The sequence below is a fragment of the Oncorhynchus mykiss genome, chromosome 19 (assembly GCF_057628025.1).
Source record: "Oncorhynchus mykiss isolate SJ-2025 chromosome 19, ASM5762802v1, whole genome shotgun sequence".
In the NCBI taxonomy this organism is placed as follows: domain Eukaryota; kingdom Metazoa; phylum Chordata; class Actinopteri; order Salmoniformes; family Salmonidae; genus Oncorhynchus; species Oncorhynchus mykiss.
Genome location: NC_143040.1, coordinates 33,374,466 through 33,397,332, shown reverse-complemented (window position 1 = coordinate 33,397,332; position 22,867 = coordinate 33,374,466). Strand labels below are relative to the sequence as shown.

General features: G+C 41.1%; 1 protein-coding gene across 2 annotated transcripts in view; it reads right to left on the bottom strand.

Moving 5' to 3' along the window:
- Positions 1-16,531: 16,531 nt before the first annotated feature.
- Positions 16,532-22,867, bottom strand: part of txndc16 (thioredoxin domain containing 16) — a 49,567-nt gene continuing 43,231 nt past the window's right edge. For both annotated transcript variants that reach the window (XM_036954475.2, XM_036954476.2), the window contains exon 19: positions 16,532-17,573. In XM_036954475.2, the coding sequence (XP_036810370.2) occupies positions 17,317-17,573 (257 nt within the window). In that variant the 3' untranslated portion in view covers positions 16,532-17,316. The remainder of the gene's footprint in view (positions 17,574-22,867) is intronic.

Sequence of the window (22,867 nt, the reverse complement as noted above, 5' to 3'; positions counted from 1 at the left end):
GCCAGAACAACAATTTTCATAGAGAGCAAAGGAATTTCTTCCACCTCACAGAACTTGAGGTCCAAACAAATTTCATGTTCCAGAAAAGGTATAAAAGATTGGTGAAGAATCCAATTACGAACTGGTCCGTTTGTTACAACTTGGAGAAGCTCATGGGAGACGGTGTGGCCACATTACCATAACGCTGTTTATATAATAGCCTCAGATATGAGGTTTACATCTAATTGTTGTATAAGATGAATAAGTGAGTATGATACTGTTTACACAATTTTACAATATGATTTTGGACTGTTTAATGAAGGAAACTCCAATTCCCTTTTGAGTTGAACTAAATCAGAGGACTGCCCCTGAGCCCAGTTAGGGTCAAGCATCCTGGGACAGCCCCTTTTCTGCAATTCCGAATAAAACCCAACTTTGAGAAATTATCACCAGACCGTGTTTCTCTCAATCATGGGAGTACAAAGGTTGCATACCATTGCTGAATATTTTAACCATACCACGTGGTTAAACTATTAGACTATCGATACCGACAGAATAAGAACAAGTCTTTGATATTAATTACTAGTCTGCAGCTAGGAATTCGGCATCATTGAACGCAAAGAACGACAACCGCCGAAACATCCATTCTATAACGAATGAATGAATGTCACTCTGAACAACCACTCTAACCACAACATACGACAGAGAGAGAGAGAGACAATTCTACAAAAGAAACAAACTTTTCAACAGCAATGAAGACGTTGAGCGTAAATATATATATTGATTGCAATTGTTCCCGAATGAGTGAGCGTTCATGTGTAAAGGATTAGCATTTCAATTGTTATAATTATCAACTCTGTAGTGACTTCTCAGCTGACCTCCATTCCCCGTTTTGTCCGATGCCGGTTTAGCCCACTAGGGCACATTCCATTATAATTTCTTGTAACCATATTGACTTTGTTTGTTTGTTTATGCATTTCTGTGAATTACTTAGTTAGTAATACATAAATGGTTTAAGACAATTGATGTATGGATGACTCATAGTGAAGACTGGGTTTGTGTAGATAACCAACAATTTGGAATGAGACTAAAGTGAGGTAAAGTAAATAATTCATTAATCAGAAGACTTATTTGATCAGATATAAAATATCTGAAAATTTATTTTAGGAAATGATAACTTTGTAATCTGAATATTTTCCTTGGTGCCCCGACTTCCTAGTTAATTACAGTTACATGATTAATTAGTTTGATCGCGTAATACTAATTACAGAGAATCTTTGATAAAAACTAAGTCTTCAATTTAATGATAGTAAAGACACAACATCACCAACAAACTATCATGGTCCAAACACGTCGTTTAGAGGGCACGACAATACCTTTTCCCCCCTCAGGAGACTAAAAACATTTGTCATGGGTCCCGAGATCCTCAAAAAGTTCTACAGCTGCACAATCGAGAGCATCCTGACCGGTTGAATAACCACCTGGTATGGCCATTGCTCGGCATCTGACTGTAAGGCACCAGCGAGGGTAGTGCATACAGCCCAGTACATCACTGGGTCCAAGCTTCCTGCAATCCAGAACTTATATACTAGGCAGTGTCAGAGGAAGGCCCCAAAAATTGTCAAAGACTCCAGTCACCCAAGTCATAGACTGTTCTCTCTGCTACCGCATGGCAAGCGGTACTGGAGCGCCAAGTCCAAAAGGCTCCTTATTTAAGCTTCCCTGCATTAAATTTCCCGGCCACTAGGAGTGCCGCCTCTGGATGAGCGTATTCCTATTTGCTTATGTCCTTATACAGCTCATTGAGTGCGGTCTTAGTGCCAACATTGGTTTGTGGTGGTAAATAGATCGCTGCAAAATATACAGATGAAAACTTTCTTGGTAAATAGTGTGGTCTACAGCTTATCATGAGATACTCTACCTCAGGCTTCCTCGAGACTTCCTTAATATTAGATTTCATGCACCAGCTGTGGTTTACAAATACACCACCCCTTGTCTTACTGGAGACAGCTGTTCTATCTTGCCGATGCAGCGTAAAACCCACGACATGTTATCCGTGTTGTTGTTCAGCCACGACTGAAACATAAGATATTACAGTTTTTAATTTCCTGTTGGTAGGATATTCGTGATAGTAGCTTGTCTATTTTGTTATCAAATGATTGTACATTGGCTAATAGGACTGATGGTAGAGGCAGATTACCCAGTCGGAGTCGGATCCTTAACCTGTCTACGATACTGGTTCCCAATTGGGAATCAACCCTCCCACGTTCAGCTGAAACGGTGGCGCATGGAACGCAAAAATATTCTTAAAAATATTTAACCTCCACACATTAACAAGTCCAATAGCTCAAATGAAAGATAAACACCTTGTTCATCTAGCCAGCAAGTCAGATTTCTAAAATGTTTTACGGCGAAAACATAGCACATATATATGTAAAACCACCACCAGACACAGCTCATTTCAATAGCCAAAACATGCAATCAACAAACGCAGGATTAAAAAATAAATCGCTCACTAACCTTTTGAAAATCTTCATCAGATGACAGTAATATGACATATTACACAGTACATATTTTTTTTTTTCAATAATATGCCATTTATATCCATAAATGTCCATTTACAGTGAGTTCACCTTCAGAAATTACTCAAAAATGCCCGCAGGAAATCTATGTAGCGCGGCAAGATAACGTAAATAGACATCATAAACTTTGACTAAATATACATGTTCTACATATAGTTAGAAAGATACACTGCTTCTTTATGCAACCGCTATGTTAGATTTATTTTTAACGTTACAGAAATCGCACACTATTCCATATGCTGAGACAGCGCTCAGTTCCAAGCTACATTTCCACGTAATGTTGGAGTCAACAGAAACACAGATTTAAGCATAAATATTCCCTTACCTTCGATGGTCTTCGTTCAGAATGTTCTGGAAGGCTTCATACTTACCCAATACATCGTTTGGTTTCAAGTCTTGCGTCTTTGTATTAGCTACTGCTAATAACATCAGCTGAAGTGCACCAAAAACGTCCTCTGGTCCGGTAAAGTTGCGCATCAAAACTTCAAAATTACATATTATATGTCGACTAAACAGGTCAAACTAAGTGCAGAAGCAAGCTTTATGATGTTTTAGACACGCAAAACAAACTTCAATTCAATCGGCCATCGTCTGCTCTTCTCTTGAGTGCTGGAACAAAGGAATGGCTGGGACCAATTCGCGCCCATACGCACAGCCTATTCTCTCGTGGCACGCACTAATTTCACTCCCATAGGGTCAATTCTCGCGGGATTTGAACGATTCAAAGCTCTAATGAAAGAGGACATCTAGCGGAAGAGATAGAAAGTGTCCCCAGAATCATAACTGGTTGGGAAGGGTGGGGGCCATGACGTCAAAGTTGCTCCAACTTTCATGGCCACAAAAACTAGTTTGGAAGAATGCCTGCCCTGTGAGTTCTGCTATACTTACAGACATAATTCCAACGGTTTTAGAATCTTTAGAGTGTTTGCATATATTAGCAATTTTTGACAGATTTTTTTTCCAGTTTACTAGGGGTACCCAATCTCTCCAAAGGGGGCGTATGTCTGCCATATCCTTAACAGGTTGGCACCCCAAACTACTTCCTCGATCTATCTGTCTCTTTCTCATGCAAATTACAGGGATTTGGGCCTTGTCGGGTGTTTGAAGTACAGTGGGGTAAAAAAGTATTTAGTCAGCCACCAATTGTGCAAGTTCTCCCACTTAAAAAGATGAGAGAGGCCTGTAATAGGTACACTTCAACTATGACAGACAAAATGAGAAGAAAAAAAATCCAGAAAATCAAATCATTTTTTATGAATTTATTTGCAAATTATGGTGGAAAATAAGTATTTGGTCACCTACAAACAAGCAAGATTTCTGGCTCTCACAGACCTGTAACTTCTTCTTTAAGAGGCTCCTCTGTCCTCCACTCATTACCTGTATTAATGGCACCTATTTGATCTTGTTATCAGTATAAAAGACACCTGTCCACAACCTCATACAGTCACACTCCAAACTCCACTATGGCCAAGACCAAAGAGCTGTCAAAGGACACAATAAACAAAATTGTAGACCTGCACCAGGCTGGGAAGACTGAATCTGCAATAGGTAAGCAGCTTGGTATGAAGAAATCAACTGTGGGAGCAATTATTAGGAAATGGAAGACAGACAAGACCATTGATAATCTCCCTCAATCTGGGGCTCCACGCAAGATCTCACCCTGTGGGGTCAAAATGATCACAAGAACGGTGAGCAAAAATCCCAGAACCACACGGGGGGACCTAGTGAATGACCTGCAGAGAGCTGGGAACAAAGTAACAAAGCCTACCATCAGTAACACACTACGCCGCCAGGGACTCAAATCCTGCAGTGCCAGACGTGTCCCCCTGCTTAAGCCAGTACATGTCCAGGCCCGTCTGAAGTTTGCTAGAGAGCATTTGGATGATCCAGAAGAAGATTGGAAGAATGTCATATGGTCAGATGAAACCAAAATATAACTTTTTGGTAAAAACTCAGCTCGTCGTGTTTGGAGGACAAAGAATGCTGAGTTGCATCCAAAGAACACCATACCTACTGTGAAGCATGTGGGGGTGGAAACATCATGCTTTGGGGCTGTTTTTCTGCAAAGGGACCAGGACGACTGATCCGTGTAAAGGAAAGAATGAATGGGGCCATGTATATCGTGAGATTTTAAGTGAAAACCTCCTTCAACTTCAATTATGTGATACCTTGGTTCGTGAACTCCCCCCAAAGTCGCCTTCGCATTGCGATTTAATATACCCATACTCTTCCCAGTCTCTATGGTTAGCTTCCATTTGACCAGATGACGCAGACACTACTCAGCATTGATGCGATCTTTCTGTAAGTACAGCAACCGCCTCAATTTGACTGATGAAATAATCCCATTGGATTGCTCCCCTCAAACTCCACCACAAATGTAATGGTCCATTTTGAAGCAGTTCACCCCTCCCAATCGTTCATCTTTTCATAGACCTCACGTGTGAAATTAAGTGTTATCCATTAGCCTCAAATGTTCAAGTACCTCTATCCCAGAGCACGTATTTTTAAAAGTGTTGTGCTCATAGAGATGCTTCCCTCAAACTATAGATCAAATCACACAGACAAGCGCTATTACTCAATTTCATATGATCATTATATGATAGAGAGATACATAACACTGATGTAGTCTGTCACAGAGACCCGGCATCAAATCACCGCTCATCTAGTCTTCATTGGACGGGTCCGGGTGGAAATGAGATGTCCTGGAAATGGGTGTTAGACTATGTGGCCATGCATAGTACATGACAGTGTGTGTGTGAAAATAGAGTCAGACTTTGAGCACATGTACAGTATGAACGAGAGAGAGAGAGAAAGAAAAAGAGAGAGTGTGGAAATGGGAGTAAGTCTTTGTGCACATGCACAGTATGTGACAGTATGTGTGTAAATGGGAGTCAGACTATGTACAATACATGAAAGAATGTGTGTGTGTAACACAATCTTACCTTGTCAGAGCAGACTGTTTTCCTGCAATCCCGTCTTGCCAGTGTCTGATCTGGCTGTCATCTCTCATATCTGACTAGCCTCCACACAGAACCATCCAGAAGGTTTGGATTAGACAAAAGGGGCCTGGAGAGAGAAAAAAAAACACACACACAGTCTTTGAAAACAATTCACTAAATGAGGGCATTGCAACAAAATGACAATAGAATCCAGGCATTGACCGACTCTTTAACGAACACCGATTGGAGTAAAAGGATCATAAGCAATGTTACCTATCAAAACAATGGCTGAAAATGGAGGTCCTTGATCTGAGCATACAAACCAAAAGGATACCTTATTTGCTATTTTTCCATTCCTTTGAAAAGGCAGAGGCGTATTCCATTAGGAGAAGCAACAATGTGCCCATAGGAGCACTGTAAAACGTCTGGAAGACAGGGAAACTTAAGCAGAGGGTTGCTGCCTGTCAGACAGAGCCTAAAAACAGTATCAAGAAAATTGTATTTCAGACAGCATTTCAGACCCAGACAGCATTTCAGACCCAGTGCCCCAGCAAAGAGAGGATAGACAATGTTGTGTGATAGACGCTGATCTTGGGTCACTTTTGTATTTTCCCCACTATTGGTTATGGTTATGATTGAAGAAGAGGAAGCTGGTCTTAGATCTAAGGAAACTTTCCCCTAGAGCGCACTCAACAGGGTGGGTAATGTGTCATGTTGTATCTACTCAACACCTCCTCTGGTTTTACAGGCTCCTAGGTTAACACTCATAACTTTATGGGCTGCTTTCCCAGACTAAGCATGCTCGTGGACTAAAAACCTTGACTTAATCTGTGTTTTGGAAACCATCCCCATAACTGTGAAATGATTCAGAGTAGGGCAGAGAAAGCCTATCTAAATGCTTGCTTGCTGTCAGGTCATGTACTGTATACACGTGTGCCCCACAAAGGTGCATGCTCAGTCCCCGCACGTCTCCAACTCAAATCGGTGGTAGTCAAAGTAGTTTTTAACTGTAATGCAGTTGATTGATGATAACATGAACATGTACTGGGCTTGACATCCATACAAGCATTACATTCAGATTTTTACCTCAATATAAACAGTTGCCTAAATGTAGGCTAATTTTGCTGGGGAGAAATGGGGAGATTCGGGATGGAGATGCAGGTGTGAAAACGGTGCAGCCTATTTATTTCATGCTATCTTGGCTGAGCTCCTATGTCAAACACCGGGAAACGGACTCCAACATCTCAGAAGAGGTAAGGTCTTGTCTTTTTTGTTTAGCCAGTTGCTTGTAAATAGCTGGATGGCTATAGAGATTAGCCCTGAATCACTACGAGTGGTGAGGTGCAGACCAATTTATTAGATGCGTATGAAAACTCCAAGAAGCATGAATACTCTGACTTCTGTGAAGGCCGCATGTCAGTAAAGGCTGACCATGCTGAACCAGTCAGCCATGTCACAATATAGATTCAATGTTTGGAGGAAAAAGAGGATCTTACTAATCTAACATCTCATAAGAGGATTAATACCACAAGTGTGTGCGTGTAAGTGTGAGAGAGGAACCGAGAGTGGAGGCATGAATACTCAATAATGACCACTCGGCACTTCTACTTCTCTATACTTGGTGTAGCTCTGAGGTAAGACTGTCAAAAATCTGTTACCTTGAACCATGATTGTGTTTGCATGTCCAAATCCCACAATCACATGCAGGTGCTTTTAGTCTTCATTAAAATCTCAGAAACTGACTGCGTAATTTCACAGAACAACCAGTGAGTCTACTGGACGAGGCCAGGTTTCTTTAAAGCCACAATCAGGAGTTTGTGTTTTCAGCACAGCGGCAGCCCTGGCCGCAACTTGGTTTGAGGGATGGGGCCTTGAAAAATGGGTGGAAAACCCTCTTAAATTTTTTTGACTGAACTATGGATGCAAGAAAGGACAGACAGTCCATGAGATCTATATAAAAGTTCATAACATTTGTTGAAGGTACATCTGGATTGCATACAAAAACCCAACACCAAAAACATTATGGAGTTGTACAACCCTAAATTTGGGGTTATGATAGGTGAAGATTGTTGAACCATACATTTCAGTTCTTCAAGAGTCAATAAGATTATCAGGAATTAAAATGACCCTTCACGGAAATACATTTTAAAACTTTGTTAACCTCAATGATTTTGAATGCATTTTATCCACATGTTGTGGAATTGTGTTTTCAAAACCCTTGAAATGAATGGGAATCTTACGGATCGTGGTTTAAATGGCAACTGTGTATTGTACACAGTACCCCCCCCCCCCCCCCCCCACACACACACACACACACACACACACTCACACTTTAATGCGACGGTGATTGTTAAAGTTAATTATGAGTAACCAAATACATAGGTAATTTTCCGTGCTGGTAATTGGCCCGACCCTTACATATCCTTTCCATAGCACAGACACTCTGGAATGGAAAGGAGAATGGTGGGGAAAACAGCCAGGAGCCAATCAGAGAAACCACAGGCCCCCATCAGGAACCAATAAGAGGACATTTATATGACACAAAATCGCAGAATGGATTGATACTTTTGATCATTAAATAGAGTACAAAACAAATGTGAGGAATGTGTACTCACCAGTACTCACCATTTGTTTTATATTCTATTTGATGATCTATCATTATTTTCTACTCACTGAGTAGTCTACATGCGTACTTAAAAGAAAATGCATGAGGTTTTGGAAAGACACTAAACACAGTAGAAATTAAAGAGGAAGTTCAGGATTTTGCAACTTGATGTTTTCTCACTCTGAAAGTAGTCTCCTGGGCCTGAAGAAACAGTCATCCATGGTTCGGTTCTTTAAACAGCTGCTACAAACTTCAGCTAACTTTAGTTACCATTAGGTAACAATCAATTTGAAGTGAATGAGGTGTGTTCATGTCATTTGTAATGGCCAAATAACCTTTATTAAGTAGAATCCAACCAAATTTCAAATCAAAAAGTATATTGGTCACGTACATAGATTTGCAGATGTCATCGCAGGTGCAGCAAAATGTTTATGTTTCTAGCTCCAACAGCACAGTAATATCTAGAGGCAGGGGCACAACTTTCACTGGGGACAGGGGGGACATGACCTCCACACATTCTGAATATGCATTTTTGTCTCCCCCAATTTTATCATTGCACTGTCTGTGATATAAAAAGTGGCAGCAGTGTACTTTAGGACCATGCATACGCCTCAGAGCGGTTGGGTAGGCTGTTTGACGGTTTCAACCGGCTAGATTTAGGACTACACAGACACCAAAGAGTGTGTGAACAGAGGCAACTGTTGTCTGTGTGTTTTATGCTTTTTCTCCGAGTTGTAAAAGGAAGCAGAGAAGAAACTGTCTACTCTTTATTTGACTGATGTAGCTGGCAAAGTAACTTGGGGCAGCAGGGTAGCCTAGTGGTAGAGCATTGGACTAGTAACCGGAAGGTTGCAAGTTCAAACCCCCGAGCTGACAAGGTACAAATCTGTCGTTCTGCCCCTGAACAGGCAGTTAACCCACTGTTCCTAGACCATCATTGAAAATAAGAATTTGTTCTTAACTGATTTGCCTAGTTAAAAAAAAAGGTTAAATAAATAAAAAAACTGCTGTTTGACTTAAAGTATTTATTTCCAGTGGTGTAACTGACATGTAATGGTAGCCAAAGTCTCATCCTCTCTCGGCTGAAGTGAATAAACTATTTAGCTAGCAAGTAGCTACCACAGCCAGTTCATCTCTAGCTATCTGTCAGGTAGCTGTTGTCCCATTTCAACAGAAGTAAATAAACTTGGCTAGTTTTCACCAGTTGATGTAGACCTAGCTAGCTAGCTCACAATCTTGAGCTATTAATTTTTACCTCAATCACACTAGACCTGTCTCAAATAATGAAAGCAGCGGCCAAACATTGAAGACCGATATTCTGATGTTTTTGACAACGCAATGTAAGTTTTTATTAGTATAGCGTTGTAACGTTAATGATCTGTCAGTTTCCCTTGGTAATTCCCTACTTTTCACACTGACACGGTTTATAAACAGCTCTACAGGCTTCACTGTTATGGTGCACAGTCAGTACACAACACGATGCCCATCATAAGAGGATCTTAAGAGGATCAGATGGTGACAGGTGTCCCAGCAGGGTCAGATAGCCAGGGAAGACCAGTATACAGAGCTCAGGTGAATTTTGCAGTATATGAATGGATACAAAGTTCCACCTTGAGTTGATGGTAGGCTACAGTCTGGGATGTGGGAATAATGGTCATTACAATTATTGAACCATTGATTATATTATTGGATAATATAATGTATAAATAAACACCAAGGTAATTCTTTGTCATGCCTCATCTGAGCAGGATCAGGTGACAGGTGACAGGGGTCTCAGCAGGGTCAGGAAACCAGGGAAGGCCAGTCTGTGAGAGCGCTGAGGTAAACTTTATTCTCTCTGAGCAGCAAACACAGGACAAGCCAGAAGCTTCAAAGATTGAAACTATTTAAAGGCAGTCTGACAAACCTCTAAAAATTGATTTCCAAACTGTATCAAGGTTTGATAGAGGCTTTTCCTGATGACACAAAACATGTCAGAACAAAAATGTGAGTTCAACCTGGGAGACACTATTGACAAGGATTAATGGATACAGATGTGTTTGAATGCCAAGTCATGCTCTTAAATCTCAGACATAATTCACTGCAATTTAATACCATCCACAGAAAATACTATACTGAACAAAAATATAAATGCAACATGTAAAGTGTTGGTCCCATGTTTCATGACCTGAAATAAAATACCCCAGAAAAGTTCCATATGCACAAAATTCTTATTTCTCTCAAGTTTTGTGTAAAATTTTTTTTAAACAGCTTGATCATTACACAGGTTCACCTTGGACTGGGGCCAATAAAAGGCCAATCTAAAATGTGCCGTTTGTCACAACACAATGCCACAGATGTCTCAAATTTTGAGTGAGCATGCAATTGGCATGGTGACTGCAGGAATGGCCACCAGAGCCTATGGCAGAGAATTTAAATGTTTTTCTTCTCTACCATAAGCCACCTCCAACTTCGTTTTAGAGAATTTGGCAGTATGTCCAACCGGCCTCATAATCACAGACCACGTGTAACCACGCCAGCCCAGGACATCCACATCTAGCTTATTCACCTGCGGGTTCGTTTAAGACCAGCCACCCGGACAGCTGATGAAACTGAAGAGTATTTCTGTTTGTACAGTATGTATGTATTCGGAAAGTATTCAGACCCCTTGACTTTTCAACATTTTGTTACAGCCTTACTCTAAAATTGATTATATCGTCCCCCCCCCCCCCCCCCCCTCATCAATCTACACACAATACCCCATAATGACAAAGCAAAAACTGTTTATAGAGTTGAAATCGGAAGTTTACATACACTTAGGTTAGATCATTAAAACACATTTTTCAGCCACCCACACATTTCTTGTTAACAAACTATAGTTTTGGCAAGTCGGTTAGCATATCTACTTTCTGCATGCCTTTAAACAGCTTGGGAAATTCCAGAAAATGATGTCATGGCTTTAGAAGCTTCTGATAGGCTAATTGACATCATTTCATTCAATTGGAGGTGTACCTGTGGATGTATTTCAAGGCCTACCTTCAAACTCAGTGCCTCTTTTGCTTGACATCATGGGAAAATCAAAAGAAATCAGCCAAGACCCCAGAAACAAAATTGTAGACCTCCACAAGTCTGGTTCATCCTTGGGAGCAATTTCCAAACTCCTGAAGGTACCATGTTCATCTGTGCAAACAAGAGTACGCAAGTATAAACACCATGGGACCACGCAGCCATCATACCCCTCAGGAAGGAGATGCGTTCTGTCTCCTAGAGATGAAAGTACTTTGGTGTGAAAATTGAAAATCAATCCCAGAACAACAGCAAATGACCTTGTGAAGATGATGGAGGAAACAGGTACAAAAGTATCTATATTCACAGTAAAATTAGTCCCATATCGACATAACCTGAAAGGCAGCTCAGCAAGGAAGAAGCCACTGCTCCAAAAGCAGACGGTTAACTTTAGCTGGCTATGACAATCAGTTTGTATTGCTAGTACTCTATGGATTGGGATTATAGTTCATTGTTTTCAAGCTAACTTTAGATGTCTAAACAAAAGACCTCCAGTTAAAACTTGCTGTTAGCTAGCTAACGTTAGTTGAGGTTAGATGGCTGGCTTGCTAGCTAACATTAATTTACGTGTATGACCTGAGTTTAACGTTAGTGATGTTTTCTCAGAATGGAATTTTGTATTGCTAGTTACACCCTGTTAGCTAGCTAACTATCTAACATTGAACCAATTTGGTTAACTTTAGCTAGCTATGACAAGCTTGCTGTTAGCTAGCTAGCTGACATTAGATGGCTGGCTGGCTTGCTAGCTAACATTACGTGTATGAACTGTGTGTAGGGATGTTCTCAGAATGCCATTTCGCATCAATTGTATAATAATGCTAAAATATTTGTACATGGAATTTGTCTTTCAGCATCAGTAGAACACGCCTGACTCTCCTCCACCAGTCATATTACCAGGACGCCACCCAGGACACAAACACTTTGGTGGAAAGCTGCTGCCATCCCATGTGACAATAGCAGCAGTATGACGTCTCCACAAGGAATCGATGGCAACACTTAGTATGTAAAGCAAAAACATGTTTTGATTATTTAATTGATCTCCAACATGATTGGCACTACTTTTATTGCATTACAGCTTTGATTTTGCTCAACAAGTAAGCAACATTTCCTCCTTTATACTGATTAAGGACATAGATGGATAGATATACACTCAAAAAAATGTTAGAATATACACGGCTCAAAAAAATAAAGGGAAAACTTAAACAACACAATGTAACTCCAAGTCAATCACACTTCTGTGAAATCAAACTTTCCACTTAGGAAGCAACACTGATTGACAAATTTCACATGCTGTTGTGCAAATGAAATAGACAACAGGTGGAAATTATAGGCATTTAGCAAGACACCCCCAATAAAGGAGTGGTTCTGCAGGTGGTGACCAGACCACTTCACAGTTCCTATGCTTCCTGGCTGATGTTTTGGTCACTTTTGAATGCTGGCGGTGCTTTCACTCTAGTGGTAGCATGAGACGGAGTCTACAACCCACACAAGTGGCTCAGGTAGTGCAGCTCATCCAGGATGGCACATCAATGCGAGCTGTGGCAAGAAGGTTTGCTGTGTCTGTAAGCGTAGTGTCCAGAGCATGGAGGCGCTACCAGGAGACAGGCCAGTACATCAGGAGACGTGGAGGAGGTCGTAGGAGGGCAACAACCCAGCAGCAGGACCGCTTCCTCCGCCTTTGTGCAAGGAGGAGCAGGAGGAGCACTGCCAGAGCCCTGCAAAATGACCTCCAGCAGGCCACAAATGTGCATGTGTCTGCTCAAATGGTCAGAAACAGACTCCATGAGGGTGGTATGAGGGCCTGACGTCCACAGGTGGGGGTTGTGCTTACAGCCCAACACCATGCAGGACGTTTGGCATTTGCCAGAGAACACCAAGATTGGCCAATTCGCCACTGGCGCCCTGTGCTCTTCACAGATGAAAGCAGGTTCACACTGAGCACATGTGACAGACGTGACAGTCTGGCATTTCTTTGGGGGGCCGCACAGCCCTCCATGTGCTCGCCAGAGGTAGCCTGACTGCCATTAGGTACCGAGATGAGATCCTCAGACCCCTTGTGAGACCATATGCTGGTGCAGTTGGCCCTAATGCAAAACAATGCTAGACCTCATGTGGCTGGAGTATGTCAGCAGTTCCTGCAAGAGGAAGGCATTGATGCTATGGACTGGCCCGCCCGTTCCCCAGACCTGAATCCAATTGAGCACATCTGGGACATCATGTCTCGCTCCATCCACCAACGCCACGTTGCACCACAGACTGTCCAGGAGTTGGCGGATTATTTAGTCCAGGTCTGGGAGGAGATCCCTCAGGAGACCATCCACCACCTCATCAGGAGCATGCCCAGGCGTTGTAGGGAGCTCATACAGGCACGTGGAGGCCACACACACTACTGAGCCTCATTTTGACTTGTTTTAAGGACATTACATCAAAGTTGGATCAGCCTGTAGTGTGGTTGTCCACTTTAATTTTGAGTGTGACTCCAAATCCAGACCTCCATGGGTTGATAAATTTGATTTCCATTGATAATTGTTGTGTGATTTTGTTGTCAGCACATTCAACTATGTAAAGAAAAAAGTATTTAATAAGAATATTTCATTCATTCAGATCTGTGTTATTTTAGTGTTCCCTTAATTTTTTTGAGCAGTGTATTTTTGGCAACTTTCCTTCACTACATTCCGAAATAAAATAATGTACTTTTTACTCCATACATTTTCCCTGACACCCAAAAGTACTCGTTACATTGTTTTTAAAAATGTATTTTCCCGTTATTTTACCAGGTAAGTTGACTGAGAACACGTTCTCATTTACAGCAACGACCTGGGGAATAGTTACAGGGGAGAGCAGGGGGATGAATAAGCAAATTGTAAACTGGGGATTATTAGGTGACCGTGATGGTTTGAGGGCCAGATTGGGAATTTAGCCAAGACACCGGGGTTAACACCCCTACTCTTATGACAAGTGCCATGGGATCTTTAATGACCTCAGAGTCAGGACACCCGTTTAACGTCCCATCCGAAAGACGGCACCCTACACAGGGCAGTGTCCCCAATCACTGCCCTGGGGCATTGGGATATTTTTAGACCAGAGGAAAGAGTGCCTCCTACTTGCCCTCCAACACCACGTCCAGCAGCACCTGGTCTCCCATCCAGGGACTGACCAGGACCAACCCTGCTAGGCTTCAGAATCAAGCCAGCAGTGGTATGCAGGGTGGTATGCTGCTGACATTGTGACAGAAATTGTCCAATTCACACATTAATCAAGAGAACATCCCTGGTCATCCCTACTGCATCTTATCTGGCAGACTCGCTAAACTCAATTGCTTAGTTTGTAAATTAATGTCTTGAGTGTTGGAGTGTGCCCCTGGCTAGCCCGTCAAAAAAAAAATGGTGCCGTCTAGTTTGCTTAATATAAGGATTTTTTAATTATTTATACTTTTACATTTTAGCAATTCCATTTACTTTTGATACTTTATTTTTAGAACCAAATACTTTGACTTTACCTCAAGTATTATTTTACTGGGTGACTTTTACAGGAGTAATTTTCTATTAAGGTATCTTTACATTTACTCAAGTATGACAATGTAGTACTTTTTCCACCACTGGATGTGGCTAGGGGTTATAGTTATAGTATCTCAGTGTCATCTAATATTTATAAAATCTTTTCATCTGGACAATATTATTATGTGGAATTTATCCTTATTGTAGGCTACTACTTTTACCACTTTTAGTCTTTACTACGCTACTCATTGTTTAGCACATGACCTCACATGTGAATCCTTAAAGAGATGGCTGGGGCTGGCTTAAAAGGGTGTGAACAATGCTGAATAGGTGTAGACAAAGGAGAGCTCTCCAGTAGGTACCAAAAATTCAAAAGCCCTTTTCTCAAAAGGGAGTTTACAAGTTTATCTATTTTCAAAGCAGAATTACTTTCCCATTTCATTTTTGAGGAACAGTGTGTGATATACCATTTTGTAGCTCTGAGTCTACTTTTATCCAATGTAAAAAACACAATTTCTAATTTTGCGACATAAGACCGATTTGAGCCGGTTGGTCACATTTGTGCATCCATAGCTTTCTCAGTCATCATTATTCACGCTTTATTCGGGATTATCCTTAATCATGGTAGCATCCACATTCATGTGGAAGTGTTTAGAAACATTCTATTCTTAATTACAATAAAAGTGTCCCCAAAAAGGACATATGTAGATTGTGTATAAATGCAGGAAATGAGCTTTAGTTGCCCTCCAAAAAATCTGAGGGAGGACCCCCAGACAGGTTATGTCCCCCCCATTTCTAAAACCAAAGTTGTGCCAGTCTAGAAACAATATTGAAAAAATAGTATAAAAATAAATAAAAAATCTACTTCTGTTGATTGTTCACTAGTGTAGTGAACGTGAGTGTTTAGAGAAAACCAAATCGTATCTTACTTTCAGGGTGACATAATTAACTATTCCATTAAGTATAAATACAATCTGTGAATATATATACATTCTGTGAATATACAAACTCAGCAAAAAAAGAAATGGCCCTTTTTCAGGACTCTCTCTTTCAAATATAATTTGTAAAAATCCAAATAACTTCACAGATCTTCATTGTAAATGATGTGATGGTCAGATTCGTATTTATCGTCGAAGGAATGAGCGTTACACCGAGGCGTGTACTCTGGAGCGGGATCGATTTGGAGGTGGATGGTCTTTCATGGTCTGGGGCGGTGTGTCACAGCATCATCGGACTGAGCTAGTTGTCATTGCAGGCAATCTCAACGCTGTGCGTTACAGGGAAGACATCCTCCTCTCTCATGTGGTACCCTTCCTGCAGGCTCATCCTGCCATGACCCTCCAGCATGACAATGCCACACTGCTCATTCTGTGCGTGATTTCCTGCAAGACAGGAATGTCAGTGTTCTGCCATGGCCAGCGAAGAGCCTGGATCTCAATCCCATTGAGCACGTCTAGGACCTGTTTGGTCGGAGGGTGAGGGCCATTCCCCCCAGAAATATCTGGAAACTTGCAGGTGCTTTGGTGGAAGAGTGGGGTAACATCTCACAGCAAGAACTGGCAAATCTGGTGCAGGCCATGAGGATGAGATGTACTGCTGTACTTAATGCAGCTGGTGGCCACAACAGATACTGCCTGTTACTTTTGATTTTGACCCCCCCCCCCCCCCCTTTTTGTTCAGGGACACATATTTCCATTTCTGTTGGTCACATGTCTGTGGAACTTGTTCAGTTTATGTCTCAGTTGTTGAATCTTGTTATGGTCATACAAATATTTACACATGTTAAGTTGGCTGAAAATAAACGCAGTTGACAGTGAGAGGACGTTTCTTTTTTTGCTGCGTTTATGTACATACATAATACCAGTCAAAAGTATGGACACCTCATTCCAGGGTTTTTCTTTATTTTTACTATTTTCTACACTATGAAATAACACATATGGAATAATGTAGTAACACCATAGTGTTAAACAAATCAAAATATTTGTTTGCCTTGATGACAGCGCTCAGGACCTGACTGGGGTAAAGTTTCACCTTCTAACAGAACAATGACCCTAAGTACACAGCCAAGACATTGCAGGAGTGGCTTCAGGACACGTTTTTGAATGTCCTTGAGTGGCCCAGCCACAGCCCAGACTTGAACATCTCTGGAGAGACCTGAAAATAGCTGTGCAGCGACACTCCCCTTCCAACCTGAAAGAGCTTGACAGGATCTGCAGAGAAGAATGGGAGAAACTCCCCAAAATGCAGGTGTGCCAAGCTTGTAGTGTCATACTGTACCCAAGAAGACTGGAGGCTGTAATCGCTGCAAAAGTTGCTTCAACAAAGTACTGAGTAAAGATTCTAAATATTTATGCTAATGTATTTTTGTGTGTGGCTATAATGTCTAAAAACCTATTTTTGCTTTGTCATTATGGGGTATTGTGTGTAGATTGATGAGGAATAAGGCTGTAATATAACAAAATGTGGAAAAAGACAAGGGGTGTGAATACTTTCCCAATGCACTGTAAAACAGCTAAACCACAAACTAGGAGGCTCAGTGGATCTCACAGCCCATAAAGCTATCACTATCTAATAGCTTCAGTGTAGCTTATCTGTTAGAGGTGATTCTGATCAAAGCGGTCATTGGTTTCCTCCAGCTTTCAGAGGTCAGGGCTCCTGCTCTATCCCCCTCATAGCTCAGAGTGGTGGTGAGATGTCTGTGGAGGCTTGGTGGTGGGTGACCCTTGGGGGTTGTGTGCTCCAGTTCGGGCTTGTCTTTCACCACCACCACTGCTGCTCTTCTCTTTCTCTCCTTCTGCTCTCTCAATCCGGTTTGTTTTTGTCTTAGCGCTCCTCTGGGAGGCATAGCCCGGTACTTCCTGGTCCATGACGGACAGGAAGTCGTAGAAGGGCATGGAGGGCATCCATTTCTCATCCACAATAACACCTGGGTGGGGGAGAGAGAGAAGAACAGAAGCAGAACCTGTTTAGAAAGCACCATACTCAAATAGTAGAATAACAGAAAAACCTGAAGGAACAGAAACAAGAAAAAGCTCAAGAAATCTGTAAAACGGTAAACTAACCCATGAAAAGATGAGCTAGGGGTTGTTTTTTGACAGAGCATACAGTAACCTTATAATAGAACAAACTTACTCAGGCTGGTTATAGGCAGACTATCACATTCCACCTATACAGTAGCCCATATATCCTATTTAAAAAAGGACTGAATACAAACAGATAATTTGGTTCCATTTCTACCTACCTACATATAGCTGAAGTCGGAAGTTTACATACACTTAGGTTGGAGTTATTAAAACTCGTTTTCAACCACACCACAAATATCTTGTTAACAAACAATAGTTTTGGCAAGTCGGTTAGGACATCTTAGTGCATGACAAGTAATTTTTCCAACAATAGTTCCATCTCATATTGCTCAAATAAACAGCAAACCTGGTTAAAAAAAAAACTAAGCAAAACCTCACGGCACAACACCTCTCCCCTATTTGGTCTAGATACAGTGCCTTGCGAAAGTATTCGGCCCCCTTGAACTTTGCGACCTTTTGCCACATTTCAGGCTTCAAACATAAAGATATAAAACTGTATTTTTTTGTGAAGAATCAACAACAAGTGGGACACAATCATGAAGTGGAACGACATTTATTGGATATTTCAAACTTTTTTAACAAATCAAAATTGAAAAATTGGGCGTGCAAAATTATTCAGCCCCTTTACTTTCAGTGCAGCAAACTCTCTCCAGAAGTTCAGTGAGGATCTCTGAATGATCCAATGTTGACCTAAATGACTAATGATGATAAATACAATCCACCTGTGTGTAATCAAGTCTCCGTATAAATGCACCTGCACTGTGATAGTCTCAGAGGTCCGTTAAAAGCGCAGAGAGCATCATGAAGAACAAGGAACACACCAGGCAGGTCCGAGATACTGTTGTGAAGAAGTTTAAAGCCGGATTTGGATACAAAAAGATTTCCCAAGCTTTAAACATCCCAAGGAGCACTGTGCAAGCGATAATATTGAAATGGAAGGAGTATCAGACCACTGCAAATCTACCAAGACCTGGCCGTCCCTCTACACTTTCAGCTCATACATGGAGAAGACTGATCAGAGATGCAGCCAAGAGGCCCATGATCACTCTGGATGAACTGCAGAGATCTACAGCTGAGGTGGGAGACTCTGTCCATAGGACAACAATCAGTCGTATATTGCACAAATCTGGCCTTTATGGAAGAGTGGCAAGAAGAAAGCCATTTCTTAAAGATATCCATAAAAAGTGTCATTTAAAGTTTGCCACAAGCCACCTGGGAGACACACCAAACATGTGGAAGAAGGTGCTCTGGTCAGATGAAACCAAAATTGAACTTTTTGGCAACAATGCAAAACGTTATGTTTGGCGTAAAAGCAACACAGCTGAACACACCATCCCCACTGTCAAATATGGTGGTGGCAGCATCATGGTTTGGGCCTGCTTTTCTTCAGCAGGGACAGGGAAGATGGTTTAAATTGATGGGAAGATGGATGGAGCCAAATACAGGACCATTCTGGAAGAAAACCTGATGGAGTCTGCAAAAGACCTGAGACTGGGACGGAGATTTGTCTTCCAACAAGACAATGATCCAAAACATAAAGCAAAATCTACAATGGAATGGTTCAAAAATAAACATATCCAGGTGTTAGAATGGCCAAGTCAAAGTCCAGACCTGAATCCAATCGAGAATCTGTGGAAAGAACTGAAAACTGCTGTTCACAAATGCTCTCCATCCAACCTCACTGAGCTCGAGCTGTTTTGCAAGGAGGAATGGGAAAAAATGTCAGTCTCTCGATGTGCAAAACTGAGAGACATACCACAAGCGACTTACAGCTGTAATCGCAGCAAAAGGTGGCGCTACAAAGTATTAACTTAAGGGGGCTGAATAATTTTGCACGCCCAATTTTTCAGTTTTTGATTTGTTAAAAAAGTTGGAAATATCCAATAAATGTCGTTCCACTTCAAGATTGTGTCCCACTTGTTGTTGATTCTTCACAAAAAAAATACAGTTTTATATCTTTATGTTTGAAGCCTGAAATGAGGCAAAAGGTCGCAAAGTTCAAGGGGGCCGAATACTTTTGCAAGGCACTGTAGTTTGTGTGTATGTATTGATATGTAGGCTACGTGTGCCTTTGACAAAACATTTTTTCATGTAGTTCTGTCCTTCTGAGTTCTGAGCTGTTCTGTATTATGTCATGTCTCAGGTTTTGTGTGGACCCCAGGAAGAGTAGCTGTTGCTTTTGTGACAGCTGATGGGCATCCTAATAAAATACCAAATACGCAGCTGGATTTTAGTGCAAGGTCACGGATAGGTTGCTGAACATAAGGAATAATTCCATGACAACATGTGGAACTTCAATTTAGAATTAGATTTTCCACTGGCGCTCCGAAATAGATACAGCAGAAGAAAAAGTCTAAAATGACCAGCAGGATCAAACACCAGATCTGTAGTGCACAGTTAAAGGGATGGTTCACTTAACATGCAAATTGCATCACAGTTTTTGCTCTGTACTGAAAGTTCTCCATCTTTAAAACTTGACTACTGACATGCACACCTTTTTAGGGTTGTATTAACAACAAATACTAAAATCGTCTTTGAGTGACCTATACCTTTAAGAGAGAAGGGTACAATTCATGTTAATAATAACACCACCACATTGTGTTCTAGAAAAGTGCTATATACACCCAAAGACACTTATGTGATAGCCTGTACACTTTTGTAGCACTAAAAGTAAGGGCTTGACCCTTCACAGATAATACTCATGATCTATATATACAGTCAGATCCAAAATTATTGGCACCCCTGATAAAGAGGAGCAAAAAATACTGTTCAAAATAAATAATACAAATACTGAGCTATATTGATTGTATGGTCAAGAACATGGGAACATTATATTTTATACTAATTCAATTGCTCAGAGAGATTTTGTTCAACAAAATGTATTTTTTTAATCTAGAAAATATATTGGCACCCGTTTTCAATAATCTATAACCCTCCCCTTGCGGATAAGGGAAGGGGGGATACCTAGTCAGTTGTACAACTGAATGCCATCAACTGAAATGTGTCTTCCGCATGAATCAGAGAGGTGCGGGGGGCTGCCTTAAATCGACAACATCTTTGGGGCCCGGGGAACAGTGTCAGCTCAGATAACAGACCTGGGTTCAAATACTACCAGGCACCTCAATTACCTTTCATTAAAATGTCAAAACAAGTATTCAGATAACCTTTATATGAAAAAACAAACAAGTAGTTGAATATTGAAATGCATTTGAAAATACTATTTGGAAGGTATTGCCATGTATTTACAATTACTTCAAATACATACAGTATCGTTGGAAGTATTTGAAAGATAATTTTTTAAATAATACTCGGTATGTATTTGAAAATAGTTCTGAATGTACATTATTTCAAATGAAACCAACAACTCTTATACATGAATGTTACTTTTCTGCATACGCGTCCGTTTTCCAACACCAAACCCACCACTGGTGTGCGTGGCCTAAGAGCTCGATTTTCATGTCATCTGACCATATCAGCATATCAAAAAAATACCTCATATCTACTGTAAAATTTGGTGATGGATCTTTGATGTTATGGGACTATTTTGCCTCCACTGGTCTTGAGGCCCTTGTTAAGATCAACGGCATCATGAACATTACCAAGTACCAGGACATTTTAGCCAAAAACCTTTTTAATTTAAAAAAAACTTTACTTAACAGGGCAAGTCAGTTAAGAACAAATTCTTATTTATGACGGCCTACCCCAGACGACGCTGGGCCAATTGTGAGCCGCCCTATGGTACTCCCAATCACAGCCTGGATTTGAACCAGGGACTGTAGTGACGCCTCTTGCACTGAAATGCAGTGCCTTAAGGCTCCCGAGTGGCGCAACGGTCTAACAATAACCCCAAGCACATCAAATGCTTAACTGACCACAAAAATCAACATTTGGTCATCTCAGTCTCCGGACTTGAACCACATTGACAACCTGTGGTTTGAATTGAAGAGAGCAGTTCAGTTCAGAAGTGCAGACAAAGGATATCAATGACCAGGAAAGATTCTGTATGGAGGAATGGTCTAAGATCCCTCAAATATTCTCAAATTTCAAACATTTTAGAAAAAAGCTCAGTCCTTGCAAAGAGAGGGTGTTGGAGTATTGAAAACAGGTGAGCCAATAATTGTGGTGCCTATCTTTGAGATTTGTTTTATTATTTGTTAAACCAAAATCTGAGCAATTTGCATTAGTATAAAATATTCACTTTTTTTGTTGTTGCATACAATATAGTTCAGTGTTATTTATTTTTGTATTTTTGCTCATCTTTATCAAGGGTGCCAATAATTTTGAACCATACAGTAGCTTTGTCTCTCCAGACAGGAATATTGCATTATATACAACTTATGCTTTTACAGCAGTTACTTAATATGGGGCCAATTCCATCTTCCATTTCCATGCTTACAGAGAGTGACTAAGAGACTTTGTGGCTGTCTCAAGGAAATGGACAATAAAGGAATCATCTTCATTGTGTGGTGAGTGGAATGCATAAGCGTGTGTAGAGAGGGGTAAAACATGAGCCAAAAATCCACTCTACTGTCATTTCAGGCTTTAGTGGGATTGGGCTGGTCTTTGACAGTAACCGTCTGAGTACATGACATTTACAACAATACAATGCTTGAATTACACAATAAAGTCAGGTTGTGTACATTATCACCTGGTCGACCATGAAAGGAGTCATTTTTTCACCTTGACAAAGGGTGCAGATCCTAGATGTGAGAGGCGTGCCATCAACCAGAGGGTTGCCGTTTCAAATCACAGGTCTGTCTGAAAAATGTGTTGGTTGCTGGTATCAAATCCTAGATGCCATCTCCTGCATTTGTGCCCTGCTCCAGGCTTTACTATGGCTGACCCTGGGCTCAAAACTCTTCTCGCTGTGTGTGTGTGTTTTTCAAAGAGTTGGGATGAAGCAGAGTCAAATTTTCAGCTCTGTGATAAAATTGACAATGATCATCGTGTGGAGAGTTGAATGCATTGGCAGTTAATGCGTAGCGAGAGAGGGGAGAAACATGGGCCAACACACTACTGTCAAATCAGGCTTTGGTGGGATTGAGCTCATCTTTGAAAGTAACTGTAAAATGTCATGTACTTAGACAATGAGTCAATGCTTGAATTACACAGAGTAATGATGCAGGTTTTGTGCATT